Raw genomic sequence first — 18,755 nt, forward strand, 5'->3', positions numbered from 1 at the left:
ATATAAACACTTGATTATAAGGCATACTTGTTTCTACTTGATTATACTTTAATGATTTAACTAAAATAAAAATTCTCTTAACAATAATAGTGCCACAAACTGGTGGAATAATTAAGAAATATCCTGCTGTACAACAGGTGATACATAAAGGCTGCAGCAGTATGCACAGAAAAGTATTCATTATAATGGCTTCTGCTACTGCTGTCACTCCAAGGAGCCACATACAACAAAAGTATCGCTTTTGTTTGCTTTGTGTTTCTGTTGAAACTTTGTGTAGTAACAGACAGACTGTGAGAGTAACGCCATTGGCGCGGCAGATCACTTACTTCAAGCTCCAAAGCCTCGGGGAGTTGGCTCGAGATTGCTTGTCTTTGATAAGGTCCTGGCACACAACTAAATCCCGTCCCCGTCTAGAAAAGTTTAATAAACCTTAATAAACGTCGAAACGCTAAAGTCTGCTGATTAAGAGCAGCAGAACAAAATACACGATAAAATTATCAGACAATCCCACTTAACTATCCGTCTTCCTACTCGCTTTTATTTTTTTTATTTTGTTGAATATTGCGAAGCCGGAGCGCTGGGTTTTTATGTATCTTCCGGGACCAGGCCAGCGGTTCATTACTTTGAAGTCCACAGTTAAACCTTTAGCCCAGTTGGTGTAGAAACAGCCCGGAGGATTTCTACCGCCTGCCATGATTTCTTGAAACACTACCTGGGGAGAAAAGTAGAGAGAAAAAAGCTCTTCTCCTTTATTCGCATTTAAGGGTAAAAAAAACTGTCCGATGTGACGGTACAAGGAGCAGAGCCGGGGCTGGTTGTATATATGCGCAGCCTGTTGTTGGGACTACTTTACTTTCACGTTTTCTAATCGAAGAGGCTACTCGGGTACATGGATGGTAAGTTGTAGGAAAGCTGTTCCACAGGCCCCCTCTCTTGGCCGCTTTGATGTGCTGCTGCTGAGCTTTGAAGTTGAGAAATGCGGGCTATGTTTCTTGTTTGTGGGCGAGAAATACGGTGAGATAGATAAGAAGCTTATGTGTGCGCGCGCGCGTATGAATGTGTAGCCCAGATAAAAACCGAATATTTGTCGGATGGTGCGTCTTCTGACTGGGGAGAAAAAGTGGGATGCATTCGTCAGTCGGAGCCCCCCTCCCCTCAACCTCCAGATTTTGACACCCCCAGTGATCTACATAGGGACTGAGCCTGCCTACTCTGAGGTCAGTTGTTGAATGGGACAGGGTACATTAAACTACGGCGCTTGTTTTGCGGACACATGTGGCATGACTTGAAATAGCACGACGTTTTATCTCTATTGTGCTGGATTACTGTTCGGGGAGTTTTTGGAGTGTATTCGTCTCAACTAAAAAATGGAGTAACAGTTTAACTTTTTAACGGGTTTCACTGTGTTTGGATCTGTCTGCGATGGTATGTTATTTTACGCTCGTTAATTCATCCATTGGATTTTAGTGTCGGTTTCACCGTGGTGTATACACTGGTTGTTAAGACTGTAAATGATTGTGTAGCACTTGCAACAGCCTTTTAGAAGTTTGTCATTTATGGTGACAGTGCTTTAGTAGTCTGCATTTTTACGCTCAGGCTCCGATTAAAATCTCTGGCACGGGATCAGTTTTTTTATTTTGTTTTTCCCCCTCCTAATATTAAGTGTTTCTTTTCGTGTTGGTAGTTTAAACACGTTACCGGTTCTGTGGCTTTATTAATGTGCTGTAATAACCTTCTAGATATTTAGGCGACTGATCGCTTCCACTTACGCATGGGCGACCGGATTCTCCCGCGGGGCTTTTTACCTCTCGCACATTACAGCGTTTTAAGGTCATTGTGGTGCAGATCAGGTGCAGTTTGGCTGTTCATTTCTGGGATAGTGAGGACAAGTGTGGAAGTGAGTGCGAGTGTGCGTGATGCAGGCAAGGGGTACAGTACGGTCGTCCGAAACAGATTGGGAATAAATTGGAGTTGAAGCCTGTGACATGGACTCGTTAGGAAAACACGTGTAAGCCACAGTTGTGAGAATACGGTTTGGTGAAGAGTGTGGCTGTGTGAGATGATTATTCTTGTAAAATGTGTTTTGATGTGGCAGATCAATGCACGTTGAGAATGTAGGCTGCAGTTGATCTCTCATTTAGATTATAAATAGATAAATGAAACGAAGAAAGCCTTTCATATTTCCTTTCTCTGTGAACCCGGCGAGGTTTTTTTGAAAGGGACTGTTTACTTGATGTCTTTCTTTGAAGTTCAGCAGGATCTGGCTTTGATTAGATCAATACTTTGTGTTTCAGAGTGAAGAGGAGCTGAGAAGCTCCCCTGCTGCTTTTAGAGAGTGAGGAGGATTAGGCTGGAGCTCAGTGGAGGCACGACGGCACTCTCACACGGCAACCAGAGCTGGAGCCATGAGCAGGGCGCTTACGGAGCACATCAGCAGTAGCTTCCGAGAAGATGCTCCTCGTCCTCCGGTACCGGGGGAGGAGGGAGAGGCGTCATGCTACAACCCCAGCAGATCTGCCAAAATGAGAGCCCAGAGCAAGGTTAAAGATATCCCCGCCGCCTCCGCTCCTCCCGGCTCCACACCGCGGAGGAACGAGGATGGACTCGGGGAGCCAGAGGGCAGCGCGTCCCCGGACTCGCCTCTAGTCCGGTGGACAAAGTCGCTGCATTTTCTCCTGGGCGACCAAGACGGCGCTCACCTCTTTAAGACCTTTTTGGAGCGGGAGAATTGCGTGGACACTTTGGACTTTTGGTTCGCCTGCAACGGCTTCAGGCAAATGGACTTAAAGGATACCAAAACGCTGCGAGTTGCCAAAGTTATTTTCAAGCGGTACATCGAGAACAACAGCATTGTCGCCAAGCAACTGAAACCGGCCACCAAGGCCTTCATAAGGGATAGTATTAAGAAACAACAAATAGACTCGTCCATGTTTGACCAAGCACAGACGGAAATTCAGTCCAACATGGAAGAGAATGCATACCAGATGTTTTTGACCTCTGACATATACCTCGAATACGTGCGCACCGGCTGCGAGAACGCGGCATACATGAACCACGGCGGTCTTGGCAGTCTCAAGCTGATGTGCGGATACCTTCCTCCTCTCATGGAAGAAGAGGAATGGAGTTGTAACGACCTGAAGGCAAAAACGTTAGGGTCTGTGGTCGGACTGTCTGCCAAAAACCTGAGGGCTACCGCTACCATCCGGACAGCAGCTGAAGTGCTGGAAAACAGTTGCAGGTAAGAGCAGCGCCCACCTAGAAGTGCATGCCTGTGTAATTACTTCTCAGTGCTTGTTGCTTTATTGAGCATTGCTTACTGTGGTCATGATCCCTCATTAGTTAAACTACACTGAATATGTGGCAGGTATTTCACAAATGCCTGCGAGAGAGGTAAAGGAACTTGATCAAAGGGTCTCAGAGGAACATGCCTGTATATTTGTGCCCTCCTGCCTTGCAGTTAGTCAAGGGGTTGGAGGGGTGGAGGGGCGGGGTGGGTACAAAACATCAATGCATCTGAGCCTTCCTTTTAAGTAAATGGTGTCTTGCAGGCAGCCCTCTGCTGGCTTGCTCAAGTTTCCTGTGCTTTGAAACCCTTCCTCCGGTTCAGGAATGAATTTAGACACCAAACCTCATGACTGTTACAGCTACATTAAACAGTATGATGTGCTATTGTAAAGTTTTTCAGCTTTTTTTTCCTTCTTTGTTCTGCTCCATAACCCATAGAGCTGGTGTATACTGCCACAAAATCTCATTTATACATAGAAATGGTAATAGAGAGTTAAAAGAACTGTGCAGTCAGTCTTATGCCAAGCGGAGATATTGTTCTCTTGGTCAGAGATGAAAGAACTGTTTGTGCAAAGTATTTGTGCTTTTATCTTAAGAGCTCGTCCCACACATTGTCCAACAGCTGAAATCTTTTCAAGCCAGGAACATTTTCAAAAAGTGGATTTTATGCATGAACCTCCATCAAAGGGTACTTATTTTTTCCACTCAACTACTTTGTCCTCACATCTGGAGGCAATTATTACTTAGAGGTTTGACAATGTCTTGTGGTTTGGTAGGAAAAGTGCAATTTATAGATAATCCATACTTTTCCTGTCAAGTTATCTAAACATTTAATGAGCTGAGATAAAAATTGTCTCAAGCCCAACTTTTTTAATAACAGTGTACAAAAATAATTGATTGAGTGCAATAAGTCTACCTAAGGACTCCCTCGAGGGTTTTAGCCTTCATGTGAGCAGATGTCAGATAACATCTTAGCACAGTTGCTCATTTGCTTGGAAGTGACCGTGTTGGGTTAGGAACCAATAAGCACGGGTTTTGTTGACATGTGGGCATATCCTGCTCTCCTGGTGTGATCCCCTGCATTCTTGTTTTTCACTAAAAGAAAAGCAGGGGGGAGAGAGAGCCCCTTTCTCCCTTCCGTCACCCACACTCTCCCCCTTTCCCCCTGCCTGCCCCTCACCATCCCTTTAGGTCAACCAATTTCCATCTCAAACATGTGGAACTAATTTTGCCACTGCACAGATTCTTTTTTCCCCTTCTTTTTGAGAAACCTCCAACACTAAACTCCAAAGTGATACAGAAACACAACAACAAAAACATCCTCAGCTCAGTTCCGCAGCTTCAACCACCAATCCCACTCTGCCATAGATTGTGTGTGTCAGTGTTTTCCTTCCTCTTTCTTTTCTGCCCAGCACTTTTATCTCACCTCTTTTAACAGAAAAATCTGTCTGACAGAGACTAAGCATGCTTTGGAGGGAGACATGGAGAGACAAGACGAGGGAAAGGGGGGAATACAGGAAGGGGGGGATCATGAAAGAAAGAAAAGAGATGGAGAAAGAGGGGGGGGGGGGGGGTGAGGAGCCAGCTGTGCTAAATACCTGACTCTTTGCGTGGACCTTCCAAAGGTCAGGGTTGTGCTTGGGGCCTACGGCTTTAGTCATGCTGGGGTTCTCCTCAGCACTGCCGGCAGAAGGCATTCTCATAAAGAAAGGGGCCCTCCTTCCCCCTTTCCCTCTCTCCTTCTCACTCCCCCTCTAAAGCTCGTTCCCCCTCCCTCTTCTTCCCTCTTTCTTCCTTGTCCACCCCCTTCACTAGTGGAACAGGAATGCAACACAGCAGGAGAGAGTAAAAAGACAGAGAAAGAGAGAGACTTTAGAAAGGAAAGCAGGGGAGAGTTGGTAGAGGAGGGGCCCCAGACTGGATGATAGCGAGAGAGAGAAAGAGAGAGATAAAAGAGGGAGGGTATGGAGGAGAAAACACTCCAAGGAACAAGAGTGGAGTTTCAAAGTGGAAAAGAGCAGGAGTATGGCGAAAGAGTAGAGGGATAGCAGAGGAGAGAGAAAGAAGGGAAACGCTGGTGTTCATTCACACACAGCACGGCTGCTCATTTCACCCACTCCAACCATAACCACCCCCCAAAACTGAATGCTTGTATTTTAGGGAGGCAAAACATGAAAGAGAGAGTGATACTAGACGAGGCAAGAAAAAGAGGACTTACAGCTCCATCTATTGCACTGTTGTCACATTCCTCAGGCCCCAAACTCTCAGTAAAGTGACTCAGAGATATCTGCAGAGAAAGACGGCAAGACAAAGTCCAAGCAGACGCAAATCATTTTTATAACTATGATATAACAAACAACAGCAGGAAACAGCAAATAAACACAACCCCCATACCCCAGGGGTGTCACCTCTTTTAACTGTATTGATTTGATATCTAGAGACATCACAATAACTCTAGGCAAATGTTTTCCCGGATGATTCACAGGTCCCACCGTCGAGGAGACCCCGCCAGCCCGTACTTTGTGAACTCTGGCTACATTTTTGCCCCTGCCACCAGTGCCAATGACAGCGAGATCTCCAGCGATGCCACAACAGATGATTCCATGTCGATGACAGACAGCAGTGTGTAAGTGTTTGCATAAAAAAAAAAAAAAATTGGAATCAAAACCCGTTCAGTTTCATTTGAAACCCAGCTGGCTCTGGAGATGTAGCAGCTTCAAAAAGCTCATTTCCTTTCAACTCACAGTGGCCAAAGGTCTGGGAATTTTCTTATTTCCACCAGTATCTGAACGTGCCTGGTCCAGATTTCAGTCATCAACTTTCCAGGAAAAAGTGTAGGGGTGTGAAGAAAAATATTTGGCCTTGTACTTCAACAGAATCAGCTTTTCTTGGGGCCAGGGGACTGCACTGTTGCAAAATAATGGTCTGTAATTTATTTCAATTATCCTCTATGATTGACTCCAGGTAATTCTATTAATGTGCAGTTGTTGCTGTGGCCTCCAGGGAGATAACTCTGGGAAAGTCATTATGTCTGAAGACCTTTTGAAGTTTATTCTGATGTGTTACAGGCTGTAGAGAGGAGAGGAAAAAAATGAGAACGTCTTGATGTGGGTGGGGGTGTTGCCTCATTTTCCTCAAAGTTGATATGTATCCATCCCACCCACCCTTCTGCCACAACAGACTTGTTTTTTTATATTATCTAATCGCTTTTTCCCTTTGAAGAGCTGAAGGAGAGGGGGGAGGGAAATGGCCATTCGGGCCTCAAGACAAACTCATTGAAAAATGTTGGCACCAAATGAAAGAAGGCTTACTCACATGGTGGGTCGGTTTCCTGCCACTGGCCTCTGTGGCGTGCTGAGATCATGTGTCTGCGAGGCTTTCACAGGGGTTACTCATTTCTAGACCTTGGGACAAGACATAAGGAACCCCCCCGCCCCTCACGGCCAGGCAGGGACACCCCTGAAAAAAAATCACCTCCCAGCGCTTCACAGCTTCTCTCCTCCACTCTCCAGAGCCAATAGCAGGAGTGGTGAGGCTCGAAGTGCAAGGGAGTGAGAAAATAAAGTGCACGGAGTATAAAGGGCTTAACTGAATCGCTTTCAGCCTATTGTTAGGTGAGGGGAGCTTAGCGGGATAAGAGGGTGGCTGGCTGCTTTGAAAATGACTTGCACAACTGAATAGGAGATCCCCATAAAGTAAGGGCCCATGAAACCATGAAAGAGTATGTTTTCTCTTCTCCAACCTGGACAAAGCGCTCAGCCATCACATGGTTCGCTGGGGTGGGGACAGTTTGGATTGTTAAAAACATAGTTAGCGAGGGGGAAGTTGGCGAGCTTTGTTTGGGATGTTTTGCCTCTAATTTGGGGGTTCTTGTTAGCTCACGAGTTCCTCTGGGCTGTTGAGTTTTACTTTTGAAGAGTTTCCTGTGTTTCTTCCTGCGCCTTGAGGGATGATGGCTTGTAGTCTCAAGGGTGCAGTTTGTGAAGCATTGATTTTGGAAGCAGGCCCCTCTTACAAGAAGTTCGCTGGAACACAGGTGATATCGGCAGCCTGGCTTCACTGTCTGACTCTTCTTGACAATGTCACACTGAAAATCTTGCACAGAAATGCAAAAAATGTCTAATTGTTGAACAAGGATATGTGTCAAAGTCATCTCCTTTTAACAGTTCTTTACAAAGTCTTTGACATAGAGATCTTTCTGGTTCTTGTCCTGAGCTCTTGTCTCTCTCCGGCTCTCATTCGAGGGAACAATTTGATTGTGTGTCCTTTTATAGTGGTTAAAAGACACTGCAAATTTGAATCTCATTTCCCAGATAAAGAACAAGAAGAGAAGGATTTGGAAGGGGGTGGAAGATGGGGTGGGAGGGGGATTTTTTTCTTCTCTTTTTGCTTATATCTTATTTATGGATTTACTTGGACGCTGGGGAATGCTGCAGCACCAACTTCAAACATTACCTTATCTTACAAACCAGCCTTTTGATGTTGCTGAGATCAGAGGCTCACAGCAGAGCGCTTGCCAAACGAAGATGGCAGCGGGTGCATATGTGCATGAGTGTGAGATTTCAAAGAGGCAGCAGAAAAAGTAGCGTTTGGGCTAGGTCAGGCACTTCTGAGCAGCCAAAACGGCCAAGATAATTGGCCCAGCTTAAGTGGCAACTGACTGGAAAAGCAGACAGAATGAAAAACGGAGAATGAGATTCCCAGAATAAATGCCTAATTGTCCCGAGACTTCTAGCATTCCTGGCTCTATCTTTATTTTCATGTTAATATATCACAGTTTTTGCTAGGCTGCTTTAGTCTGTTGTACTTTCTGACTCTTAACAAGTTGCTCAGTTTGGTGATAATTGTTTTGCTTTTTGAATAACCACAGTCAGGGCTGACACGAGCCAATGTAATCTTATCAGTGGGGCTCTTCTTTTGAAGCCTACAGTGAGATGTTTTGCATATCCCTGCCATTGTCCTGGTGTGTTTTGTTATGTGTTTTTTTATTTGTCTTGGCTTCAAGGGATCTCTGGCCTTTTGATTTAGCAGTACTTTGCCCAGTGAGTGATTTCTGGGTGGTGTCAGTAACTTCCATGATGAGCTGCTGCCAAATGGCCCTCCTCCGCAAAGACGGGCTAATAGTGCTAATGCACCAGTGGTTAATGTAGAGGTAGCGTGACATGTGTGATGAGTATCGGCAAACTATCCAAAACCGGGTGGATGATTGTAGTCAGCGACTTCTAAATAAGGATATTTTGTGTGTTCTTCATTGTCTTTTATTAGTTAAATGTAAATGTATGCCGTCTTTTTGTGTTACAGAGATGGAATCCCTCCTTACAAGCTGGGTACCAAGAAGCAGCTTCAGCGAGAGATGCACCGCAGCGTCAAGATCAATGGCCAGGTTACGCTACCCCACTTTCCAGTAAGTCCTACTTCCTTAAGTTTCGCTTCCTGTCTTAGTGTTTCTTTTTTTGTAATCTGGTGAACTCAAACTTTTACACAACTGACAGACAACTGGGTCCTAATCCCCTCAAGGAGTTGCACTTTATTTATGTATTTATTTTCAGAGCTCGCGTTGTGACAGAATACTATATTTCGTTCCCTCGCTAGTTTCACATTAAAGGCGGCAGGGTTTGCCTATTACTTTGCTTCTTCTTCTGCTGTTTCAAATCCCCCTTCTTCCCACATCTAGAGTCACTTCTCTGGGGCTGTTAATGTAAATGCTGTCACGTCTCTGTCACTGTAGGTCACAAAGCTGATAGTGTTGTATGTTTTCTGGAATAGTAATAACTGTACGGCTATTGAAACTACGATTTAAATTCCAGCACATGAATAGGAGACACATCACTATTCAGTTCCAGTTTTGCTGTATTCCCATCTTGTCCCATCAGTATTTGGGTCAGGTTGTGTGCGCTGATGAATTCAAGATATATTTTTTTTGACCTTCTGAAGTTGTGAAAAGGTTTAAGGAACTGGGTCAAAACAGATTGACACAGGTTAGCAGAGGCAAGAAAATAAATATTCAATTCTTTTGTCTTCATATCCAAACACAGGTGTGTGTTTGTGTGTGTGTGTGCGTGTGTGTGTGTGTGTGTGTGTGTGTGCGTGTGTGTGTGCATGCATTTGACAGTAATGCCCCCCCCGCCCCCACACACACACACACGCACACACACGCACTTTTCTCTCTTCCTCTCTGTCTTTTTTCTCTCTCAGTCTCTCTCTTTTCCTTTCCCACTTGCACTCCTTTAATGTCTCCCTCCTGATTTGGAGATGGCTCTGTCTCCCATGATGCACCAGCCCCAGGCAGCGGGGGCCCCGTGCAGGGCTGGCGCTCCTTTGCCAGCAGCTCCGCTTGCCTTTCTTCTTCTTCCCTTCATCGTGTTTACAAAGAGATGAGAGGAACAACAAAAAAAGAGTCAAAATCAAGAAAGCCAGTGTGCCAAATAACAAAAAAGTAAGAAAGGGAGAGAGAAGCCGGCGCATATAGTTAAAGAAAAAGGAGGATAATGTGACTAGAGTACCTCTGAGCTGCCCTGCATGCAGCCGGGAAATAAATTACTACTTCCCCTCAGATCTTCCCAGTATTTGACTCCTCTATCCTCTCCCTCCCTCTTTTCCCTCCTTCTCTGTCTCGCGCTCTCCCTCTCTCTCTCTCTGCCACCATTGCCACTTCACGAATGTACGTCTCAATCCTCTTCTTTTTTCTCACTGTTAATTTTGTCCCCTCTCCCTTTTCTTCCCCTCTCTCCTCGCTCTCGCTTCTCTGTCGATATCTGGCTTTTATTCGGAGATTTAAAGCTGCATGTCCCTCCCACCCCTAGTGTGCGTTTGATGTTTGACAAGGGCCCTTTGAAGTGTGCTGACTTCAGAGGCTGCCTAGCTGATGGCTTGGTCGGGCTACAGAGGGTGCAGGCAGGGGGCCTCCCCTCCGAGCGAGACCAACTGCTAACCCGCCATTGCTACCCCCTTCTCTCCCCCTCACCCAGCAGCCTGGCACTGCCAAGGGCACTGGGCATGAGAAGATCTAGGGAGGGATGGGCAGCGGAGAAGGTTCAGGTTAGCTCGAGGGCAAGGGCATGTGGATTAGGCCTTTGGAATAGTAGCAGGATTTTTGGAACAAGATAGGATTAGGGCAAGGGCAGTGGATTAATGCACCATATTGCATCCATCAGAAACACTAAGTCGTTACACTAGCACACACTCTAAAGTGTCCTCTTCTCTGTCTTGTGTACCCTGCAGAGGACACACCGGCTGCCTAAAGAGATGACCCCCGTTGAGCCCTCGGCCTTCGCTGCCCAACTCATCGCCCGGCTGGAGAAGCTAAAGCGAGAGCAGGAGACTATGAGCTCACTGGAGGAGAGGCTGCAGCAGATCCAGGAGGTATGGATGCTCTCAAAAATGTTCTAAGTCGTGACACTTCCACTTACTTCCACTTACTGCTATTTGGAAATTGTATCTTGTATCCAAGTTAGCTCAGGCAGTGGTTCTGTGCTGCACTACAAAAGCCTTTACTCCAGTTTGAGCATGTTGAAGAACGGGGTACAGACCAAGGGATTTAAAGTCTGTCTTGGTTTAGTTGCTACTTCGCTTTTCCTCCATGTCCTCCCCCATTTCATCTGGAGGAACTTTCAAACTTATGTTTCTAGACACACTTGAAGTTCCTTCAAATAGTTAGTACTTAGTTACTCTCCAGTGGCACGTTTGCTGAATATGTGTAGTGCCAGTCTCTTTGTGCAGCACAGGCACACTCTGCATTATAGATGAAGCGCACCCAAAGCCTGTTAGCGAAGATAACAGTACGGCAAAAAGGAAACTCAAATCAAGTTATCCAGGCGTTTGCTCTCCCTGACTTCAGAGAACGATAGATATAAGTTGGTGTAAGCTGAGACATGAATTTCTCTGCTGGCTGCATTTCCCACATGTGACTGTATGAATGTTTTGTCAATTGCTTTAAATTGTAAAAAATTCTCTTTTCATTGTCCAGGAAGAGGAAAGGGAGGAGGGCAATGACCTTATAAGCAGCACCTCCCTCCAACACCCCCTGCTCCCGTCTGCGAGCCAGTGTGAGGAAGATCCTCAAGCTATCCTAGACGAGCACCTTTCACGTGTCCTCAAGACACCTGGCTGCCAGTCACCAGGAGTGGTTCGCCACTCTCCACGCTCACGCTCGCCAGACCGGACTGGTGCTGTGGTGTCATCTGGCCACGGGCCCTTCTTTGGTGCTTATCCTGGGGCTTCTAAGGTGCTGATGACAGGCAGGCAGTCTACAAAGCACATCCACCACCACTACATTCACCATCACCACGCTGGGCCAAAGACCAAGGAGCAAATCGAGGCCGAGGCGGCTCAGCGTGTGCAGTGCCTCTGCCCTCAAGGGGGCGCCAATTACTCCGACTTCACACCTGCGTGAGTTTTACTTATAAGCTGTCCCTTAAATGTTTCCTGTGATGAGCTGCTCTTCCTCTGATGCTAATTTGCCTTCTTCCTCCAGTCGCTGCAGCACTTTGTCCAAACGGCCAGTGAAGGCCTCTGATGAGGGCGTGTCTTCACCACGCCTTCCTCTAGTTGCCACCGACCGCTCTCAGAATGTTTGGCAGTGGATCCTAGAGAGTGAGAGGCAGGGAAAGCACAAGCCACACAGGTAAGTGTCTGTTTGCACGAAATGATCTTTAGAAAAGTGCACTGAGTTCTCAGCTCAAGAGGCTGACCCTTTATTTGTTTTAACAGCACTCAAGGCCTGAAGAAGTCCAACCCGCTCGACTCCAAGACCCTGCCTGGTCGAACCTCCTCATCTTGGGGTGGTGGTGGCATTGGCAACGGGGCTCACCTCCGTGGCCATCACCCAGGCCACCCTTTCATTCAGGACCCAGCAATGCCACCCCTACCCCCTCCCAACACCCTGGCACAGCTAGAAGAAGCCTGTCGCAGACTAGAAGAGGTTTCCAAGCCACCAAAACAAAGGTAGGAAACCTTGTAGACAAAACAGTTGTGCACTTGATTTGCTACAACACAACACTCTATAAATGAAGTCCAGTTTCTTTTCTTTGTATTTATACGAAGAATATTGATTTGTCATTAATCTTGTGATTTTCACAGACATTCAACTGGAGCCAGCAACCTTCAGAGAGACAGGAACCACCCGGCAGCTGTCTTCCCCACGGGAAGCAACTCTTTAGCCAGCCCTGGAGTCCAAGCAGACGAGTAAGAGCTCTTTTATTTGTACTTTTGCTAAATCCTTTGTTTCTAAAGCTCAGTCTTTATTACTTTCACAATTACTTTCTAGTTTTCCAAACACCATTACTCACTTATTTTGTAATTCTGTCATTTATGAGTTTTCACCCTCAGATTTTCATTCTCCTCTCTTCTTAGAGAGTCAGCTTTGCTTTGTCTTTGAACTCCTTTCTTAAAGAAAAATAGGATTAGATGTGACATTCTACCTCTCTCCCACATTGCCCAATAGCCCCTGGTTCTTCAAAATAATCAGCCCCCTTCATATATATGTCAGTGAATGTGGTGGATTTTTAAAGCCAACTGAAAACAACCAAGTTTTAAATCTTACAATTTTGATTTTGCATGTTCAGGTCTAAGGAGCTGGTGGTCACCTACTTTTTCTGTGGAGAGGAAATTCCTTATCGCAGCATGATGAAGACCCACTGCCTCACCCTGGGCCACTTCAAGGAACAGCTTAGCAAGAAAGGCAACTACCGGTAAGCATGCGCCACTGGAAAGTGCGCACAGATCACACTTGCAGATACATGCTCGGATGTGTTTAGCGTCACGACAGGGCTAGTCATCTGTGTTTGGATGGGCATTTGTTATTGTGCTTTTATGTGCTTGTCTGCTAAGTGGGAGTGTGAAATACTGGAGCCTGATAGTTGAAAAGAAACTGGGCTGATCCGCTGTATTCGAAGCTTACAAAAATCGGGGAGGGGAGCAGAGGGGATATTCTGCAGCAATTTTTTTTCTCACATCTGGTACTGATTTCCATGCTTAGGCAGCCTTAATAAATATGGCTTTGAAGCCTGGGCCATTTTATTTTGTGCACAAAGACCATTGCAAGGCCCTCAAATTCCTCCTCCACACTATTGCATCAGGCATTAGAATCAAATGCTGGAGGCACCTTCTTCTTCTAATGACAGTTAATGCAGGAGAAATACCTCCTGTTTGAAATGATGAGGGGAAATTCCTTCACATAGTGAAGACTTAAGGTAGTTTCAAAAGTAATAGACAGTTTTAAAGAAAATTCTGAATCAGGGGTTCCACAGTCCAGGAAGTTCAACCTTAATTTATCAAAAAAGTTGTTCCAGTGCCTCTGAAAACAAATGTAGCCTTGCATGCCCGTGACATCAACATCAGGTTTTAGTCACATCTGCTTGTTAGGCAAGACAGAAGAAGAAAAAGGCCTGCAAAACACAAGTCGTTGCACCCCTGCTATCCCATAACTCTTCAGCGAGCGAGTGAAAAGGGGGGGAGGTGGGGATGAAGCGTCTGGCTTCAATGGCAGCAGAATGTGTGGAGTTGGTTAATTTGGACATGGCAGCAGTACAGCTGAGAACAGTACGCCGCAGCTCTGCCAGACGATATTGGTGCCAGATGTTGTGAAGAGAGAAAAATCCTGCCACATAAAACATGTTCCAATGGAAAGACTCCTGTGTCTCTCTGTCTCACTCTCTGCAACAAAGTGATGACTTTGAACTATTTGTGAGTGAAAATGTAGCGTTTTCTTCTATTAATAATTTTTAAAAAGGGTAACACGCTTCGAGAGCTAGGAATGAAACAATGAATTAAACCAGAAAGTTAAATCAACAGAGGAAACGTGTGCATAAATGTCAGATGATTAAAGAAAACTATCGCTGCTGTCGCACCTCTGCACGCTGTAGTACAGTTTTAAGTTTTGCAGCTGTGATAAAGCGGGCCCCTCTCTCTTTTATTTGTGTGTAACAATCAACATGGAAAGTAGGGCTGCATGTGTACATTTTTGTACGCCCCTCTGTACATGTGTTGTTTGAATGACTCTAAGCTGAGCTCATAAAACAGTGAGCCGTTTCCCCCTTTTTTCTCCTTTTTTATATTCTGAACACAGGCACACATGGGCAAAATGAGGCATTTTTCCATTACAAAGCTTATCATTATATCCCCTCCTGCTGATCTTTTGCTGGGTTTAAAGTAGAGAGGAGAAATCATTAGGAGCTCCAGGAGACTTCACAGTCACTGGAACCAAGCTATACCCTGTGAGTTATCTCTGCTTGAGAGAAGAAGAAGAGTGGGTTAGCTAGGTGACCCCTTGACCTCCAGGAGCCCGTCTGAGCAGTCGCCACTGTCCCTCCCCCTTCTAGGGTAAAGCCCCTCAGTCTCGGCACGCATCCAACCCATCACACCCACTCACCGAGCCAGGGAAGGCCTCTGCTCTGCTTCCCCCTGCTTTCTTCCCTTCCTGTTGCCTCTTTTTTCCTCTGTTCTCGGCTGGTGATCGGAAAGCTGCCCGAAGTGTGTGTGCATGTGCGTAACAGGGAAACATAGTACGTGTGTGTTTACGTGCAGACAGCAGAGCGCAGTCTTGCAGTCACAAGCAGACTCTCGGGCACCTGAAATGTCAACCTGTGTGACAGAAATGCCCTTCATTTGACAGCCAGCCCAATTATAAGCCATGGAGACACAGAGAGGGAGGAAAGGCACTGAAGAAGAGAGAAAAAGAGAGAGAGAGAGGCTAGGGGGGGGGGGCTTAAGACAGCGTCTAATTAACCCTTCAACTTTAATAAGGCCTTACAGGACAGAAAGGCATTTGCAGAATGGCTAGCAGTCAGGATGAACAAGTGGATGAGCACACATAGATGAACACGCACACAAACAGGCTTTTTCTAGCAGCTTGAATTATCACAGGGAGTGTGTAAACGGAGGGTTCAACTCTGTTTGCGCAGCGGTGTGATGTGGAGTCAGGCTCTACCTTTGAAGTGAGCAGGGATGGCATTGAAGGCTATGACTAAGTTGTTTTGAGCAGGATCCATTTCTGGCTCTCAGAGTGTGTGTGTCTGTGTTTGATTTGGACTAAAGGGAGTTGTGCGCGAGCGTGTATATGTAAGTAGTCGTGTAGGTGCCTCAAAGCGCTTTAAAACGCGATGAAATACATCAGATGCATCCTGCTGCCACTCTGTCAGGTTTTGTTTGAGTTCTCACCTACGCTCCACGTTTTCTAATCACAAACCTCTCTTTTTTGTTTTTCCCTTCTCAGGTACTACTTCAAGAAGGCGAGTGATGAGTTTGAGTGCGGTGCAGTGTTCGAGGAGGTGTGGGAGGATGCCACTGTGTTGCCCATGTATGAGGGCAAGGTCCTGGGCAAGGTGGAGAGGATGGACTAAAGGCCACTTTGTGCCAACCAACTAATGCCCTTCCCCCCACCCAACCAAAAGCTAAATCACTTGAGCAAGAGACTGTAATTTACAAGAACACTCTGGACTCCTTTTTTTTTGGTTTCTTTGTTTGTTTCTTTTTCTTAATATTAAGCTAAACAGAGTTAATATATCCAGCACAAGAGGAGCGATTGAAGGAAGACGAGCCAATGAAGTATGCCGAACACAGAGGAGGCGCTGCCCCTCCCCGACTTTCTCAGCCAATCAGCCTTAGAAACACAAGGGAATGACAGACCAATCCAAGGATGACGACGATGACCGGAGGCCAGTGGCGGGCGCGAGACCCCGCCTCTTCTTGAATATAACCACTGAAGATGTAGATGACTGTTGTCTTGTGATGTGTGACAGACTGATGGACTTGCAGGAGGTGAATGCGCAGCGCCACCGACCTGCTCTTAACATTACACTCCAACATCGTTACAAAAACGTCCATACGTGTGCATATACATACATGCATATATGTATATATACATGTATTATATATATAGATGCTTTTTGTCATGAGTTGAAAGTTTTTATTAAGTATTTATTGAAAATGACCTTCCCCCTGTTGTCCCCTCCCCCGAGTCTTCTTAAACCTGTGTTCCTCGCCCTCCCTTTTTTTACAGCCAATGGGTAAGCTGCTTTGAATATTGGGAGAATACTGTGGTGATATAGTTTAGTGTTCTAAGTTACACAGAGGACGTGACGCTAGCCTAGCACTTCTTATAGCCTTGTAGCCACGTCTCTTAGCGGTGGTCTTGTCCGAGGCGCACTCCCTCCACTCTTTTAATGGTCAATCCCAGTCTTATATGCTGCTGATAGTTTATAATAAGCAAGTTTTTCACACTAGCATTTCCTCTCCCTCGTCCTCTCGGCCTCCCTCCCTCCCCCTCCTTTTCGCTTTGTCTCGATCGACAAAGTTCAATCTTTTTTGTTGTGCCTTTGTTTGTAAACCAGGCATTGCACAGGGATGGGGGGTAGAAACCGTTGTAGATTACACACAGAGACGAGACCCGGAGCACAAGTTGCACCACCTAATAATGGCAGTGTTTACAGCCCCCACACCAAAATGACTTGTGCTAACGAGAACCAGTTTGGGTCACCGAGAACGACTTCTTTGAGGAGTTCAGCTAGCGTGTCAAAAAAGACAAAAAAAAGACAAAAAAAAGTGAACGTTGAAGAATTATGGCTCCGATATCTTTTGAATGTTGTTACAATAACACCGTATATAGCAGAGCTCCTGTATACATTGTAATTATGCATTCTGAAGTATGGATACCGACACATGTGATGCACACATACACAAACAAAACACGTACAAACACACGATCGCTGGTGTTTTATGAGTACAGCACCTGTGCCTACATGGATGCCATACCATGTGCTACCCTGTTTCAGGGTTTTAATATATATCCCTTGGTTTTCAGAAGGGTTTTATGTTGAAAAGATATTTTTATGCTTTTAATATCCTGTAATCATGTTTTGGTGTTTTGTTTTTACACCACAGCCTTTTTTTTTGTTTTGGTTCATTCTATCTAAACTGTAAATTATACATTATATAAAGAGTTTCATTTAAAGATTTACATGGACCTATAATTATTGTAATTATTGAGAGATGTAGCCTTTATTAAAGTTTTATATTTTTCAAATGAAAACTGATGTGCTTGGAACTGCTTCTTTCCTGACTCAGAATAACTTATTTTTATTGCTGCGCTGTGAAAATGACTTATTTTCACAGCGTAGCCATATTTTTCAGACAGTTATTTAGACATGATACAAGTTGACTGGAGTGTTTTGTCCACTTAAAGAAAATTACAGTGCTACAGTCGGTCTGGGACATGTGGTAATGCATAAACAGGGGCTGTTTTTACACATGAACCTCGGACAGTGTGAAGGGAATTAGGTCGGGACATTGTCCAAGTTGCTCTTTCTCACGTGTAGCGCACAGCAGGAGAGCGTCTGCTTCTGATGCGGACTATACTATTTCTAGTCAAGTATACTACTAGAAATACTCTGTGGTTTTTTTGTTTTGCTGGTGTTTTTTTCTCAGTGTGTGCTGCCTAAGTAAAACGTGCAGGAGGCAGCACGTTGCGGGCCTTGTCGTTCGATAAGAAGTCAGTTACCTGCTCTATTCTCACATGGCCTTTGTACCTGAAAGCTGGCAGGTCAAAGAACATGTAATAGGCGTTCCCATTGACATTTAGCAATCTCTCAAAGAGATGAAAATGGCCATATTTACATAGCTTAGACACCGGGCTTCTTGAAGCTGTGCTCATTGAAAAACTCAAAACTGAGTAACTCGGCACCTTCACACTTTTAAATTATCGTATAGTTTACCATTTCTACCCCAGAGACCCCTTCACAGAAACCAGGCAGTAACTGTTAAGAAAGTGAAACCACTCCAAGAGTTCTACTGTAAATAAAACGGGTGTAGAATTTGTTGTGCTTCATTTCGGTTGAATTACATTTTAGCATTGTTGCAGTCGAGAGTTGTGAGAACTTGTTAACATCAGCGTTCGGTTCAAAGTTCCCCCACGCCCAAAGGTCTTTATTTTAGCCTCACAGACATGAAACCGTCATCAACTGAGTTTCTAGATGTTTTTGAGGTGACAAGGTCAAAAGGTAGCCTTAGGCTCAAGGTTTTAAAATCGCCCTTCAGGTCACCTTGTAGTTTAACACGTAACAGATTCTAGTCAGAGACCTTTGTTGCGTGTCATAGCTCTGCATGTGAGGTCAGGTCAAATGTCACACTCGGGTCTTTGTAGTTTTCCTTCCTGCTTTTGCTCTTTGACTAGAAATAGAGAAAATGTTACTTAAATAACAACCAGTGCTGGATAAAAGAAAATCTCACCTCATAGCACCGTACAGTTAAATGATGTACAACGATGATGGCAGGATTCCAATAAGTAGGCCAAGAGTGTGGAACCTGTTGTTAAATACTCACAAAAATGAGTCTTGACAGTTACCTGCCTTCTCTGTGACCTTCACGTCTTAGTAATGAAGAACATAAAATGTTGTTATCACCATCAAAGAAGTACAGTATCGTAGCGCTGTGATCATAGCGCGGTGCAGACTGAAGGTGGAGAGGTGACTGAATTT

The 18,755-nt window shown here is 45.2% G+C and overlaps 1 protein-coding gene across 4 annotated transcripts; it reads left to right on the forward strand.

The window, feature by feature from the left end:
• The first annotated feature begins 756 nt into the window (after positions 1 to 756).
• On the forward strand, positions 757 to 17,311 carry LOC113023649 (axin-2-like). Of its 4 annotated transcripts, none has more exons than XM_026169872.2 (11): positions 757 to 896; positions 2,295 to 3,238; positions 5,771 to 5,911; positions 8,587 to 8,689; positions 10,507 to 10,647; positions 11,252 to 11,673; positions 11,759 to 11,908; positions 11,995 to 12,228; positions 12,364 to 12,468; positions 12,849 to 12,974; positions 15,497 to 17,311. In XM_026169872.2, exons 2-11 carry the CDS (start codon positions 2,406 to 2,408, stop codon positions 15,621 to 15,623), a joined length of 2,382 nt encoding a protein of 793 aa, XP_026025657.1. In that variant the 5' UTR covers positions 757 to 896; positions 2,295 to 2,405; the 3' UTR covers positions 15,624 to 17,311. The 4 variants fall into 4 exon arrangements, with proteins under 4 accessions (XP_026025657.1, XP_026025658.1, XP_026025656.1 ...); XM_026169873.2 differs by lacking the exon at positions 757 to 896 and adding an exon at positions 1,078 to 1,217; XM_026169871.2 differs by lacking the exon at positions 757 to 896 and adding an exon at positions 1,221 to 1,425.
• Positions 17,312 to 18,755: the final 1,444 nt, after the last annotated feature.

Source organism: Astatotilapia calliptera, chromosome 6, assembly GCF_964374335.1.
Source record: "Astatotilapia calliptera chromosome 6, fAstCal68.1, whole genome shotgun sequence".
NCBI classification, from domain to species: Eukaryota; Metazoa; Chordata; class Actinopteri; order Cichliformes; family Cichlidae; genus Astatotilapia; species Astatotilapia calliptera.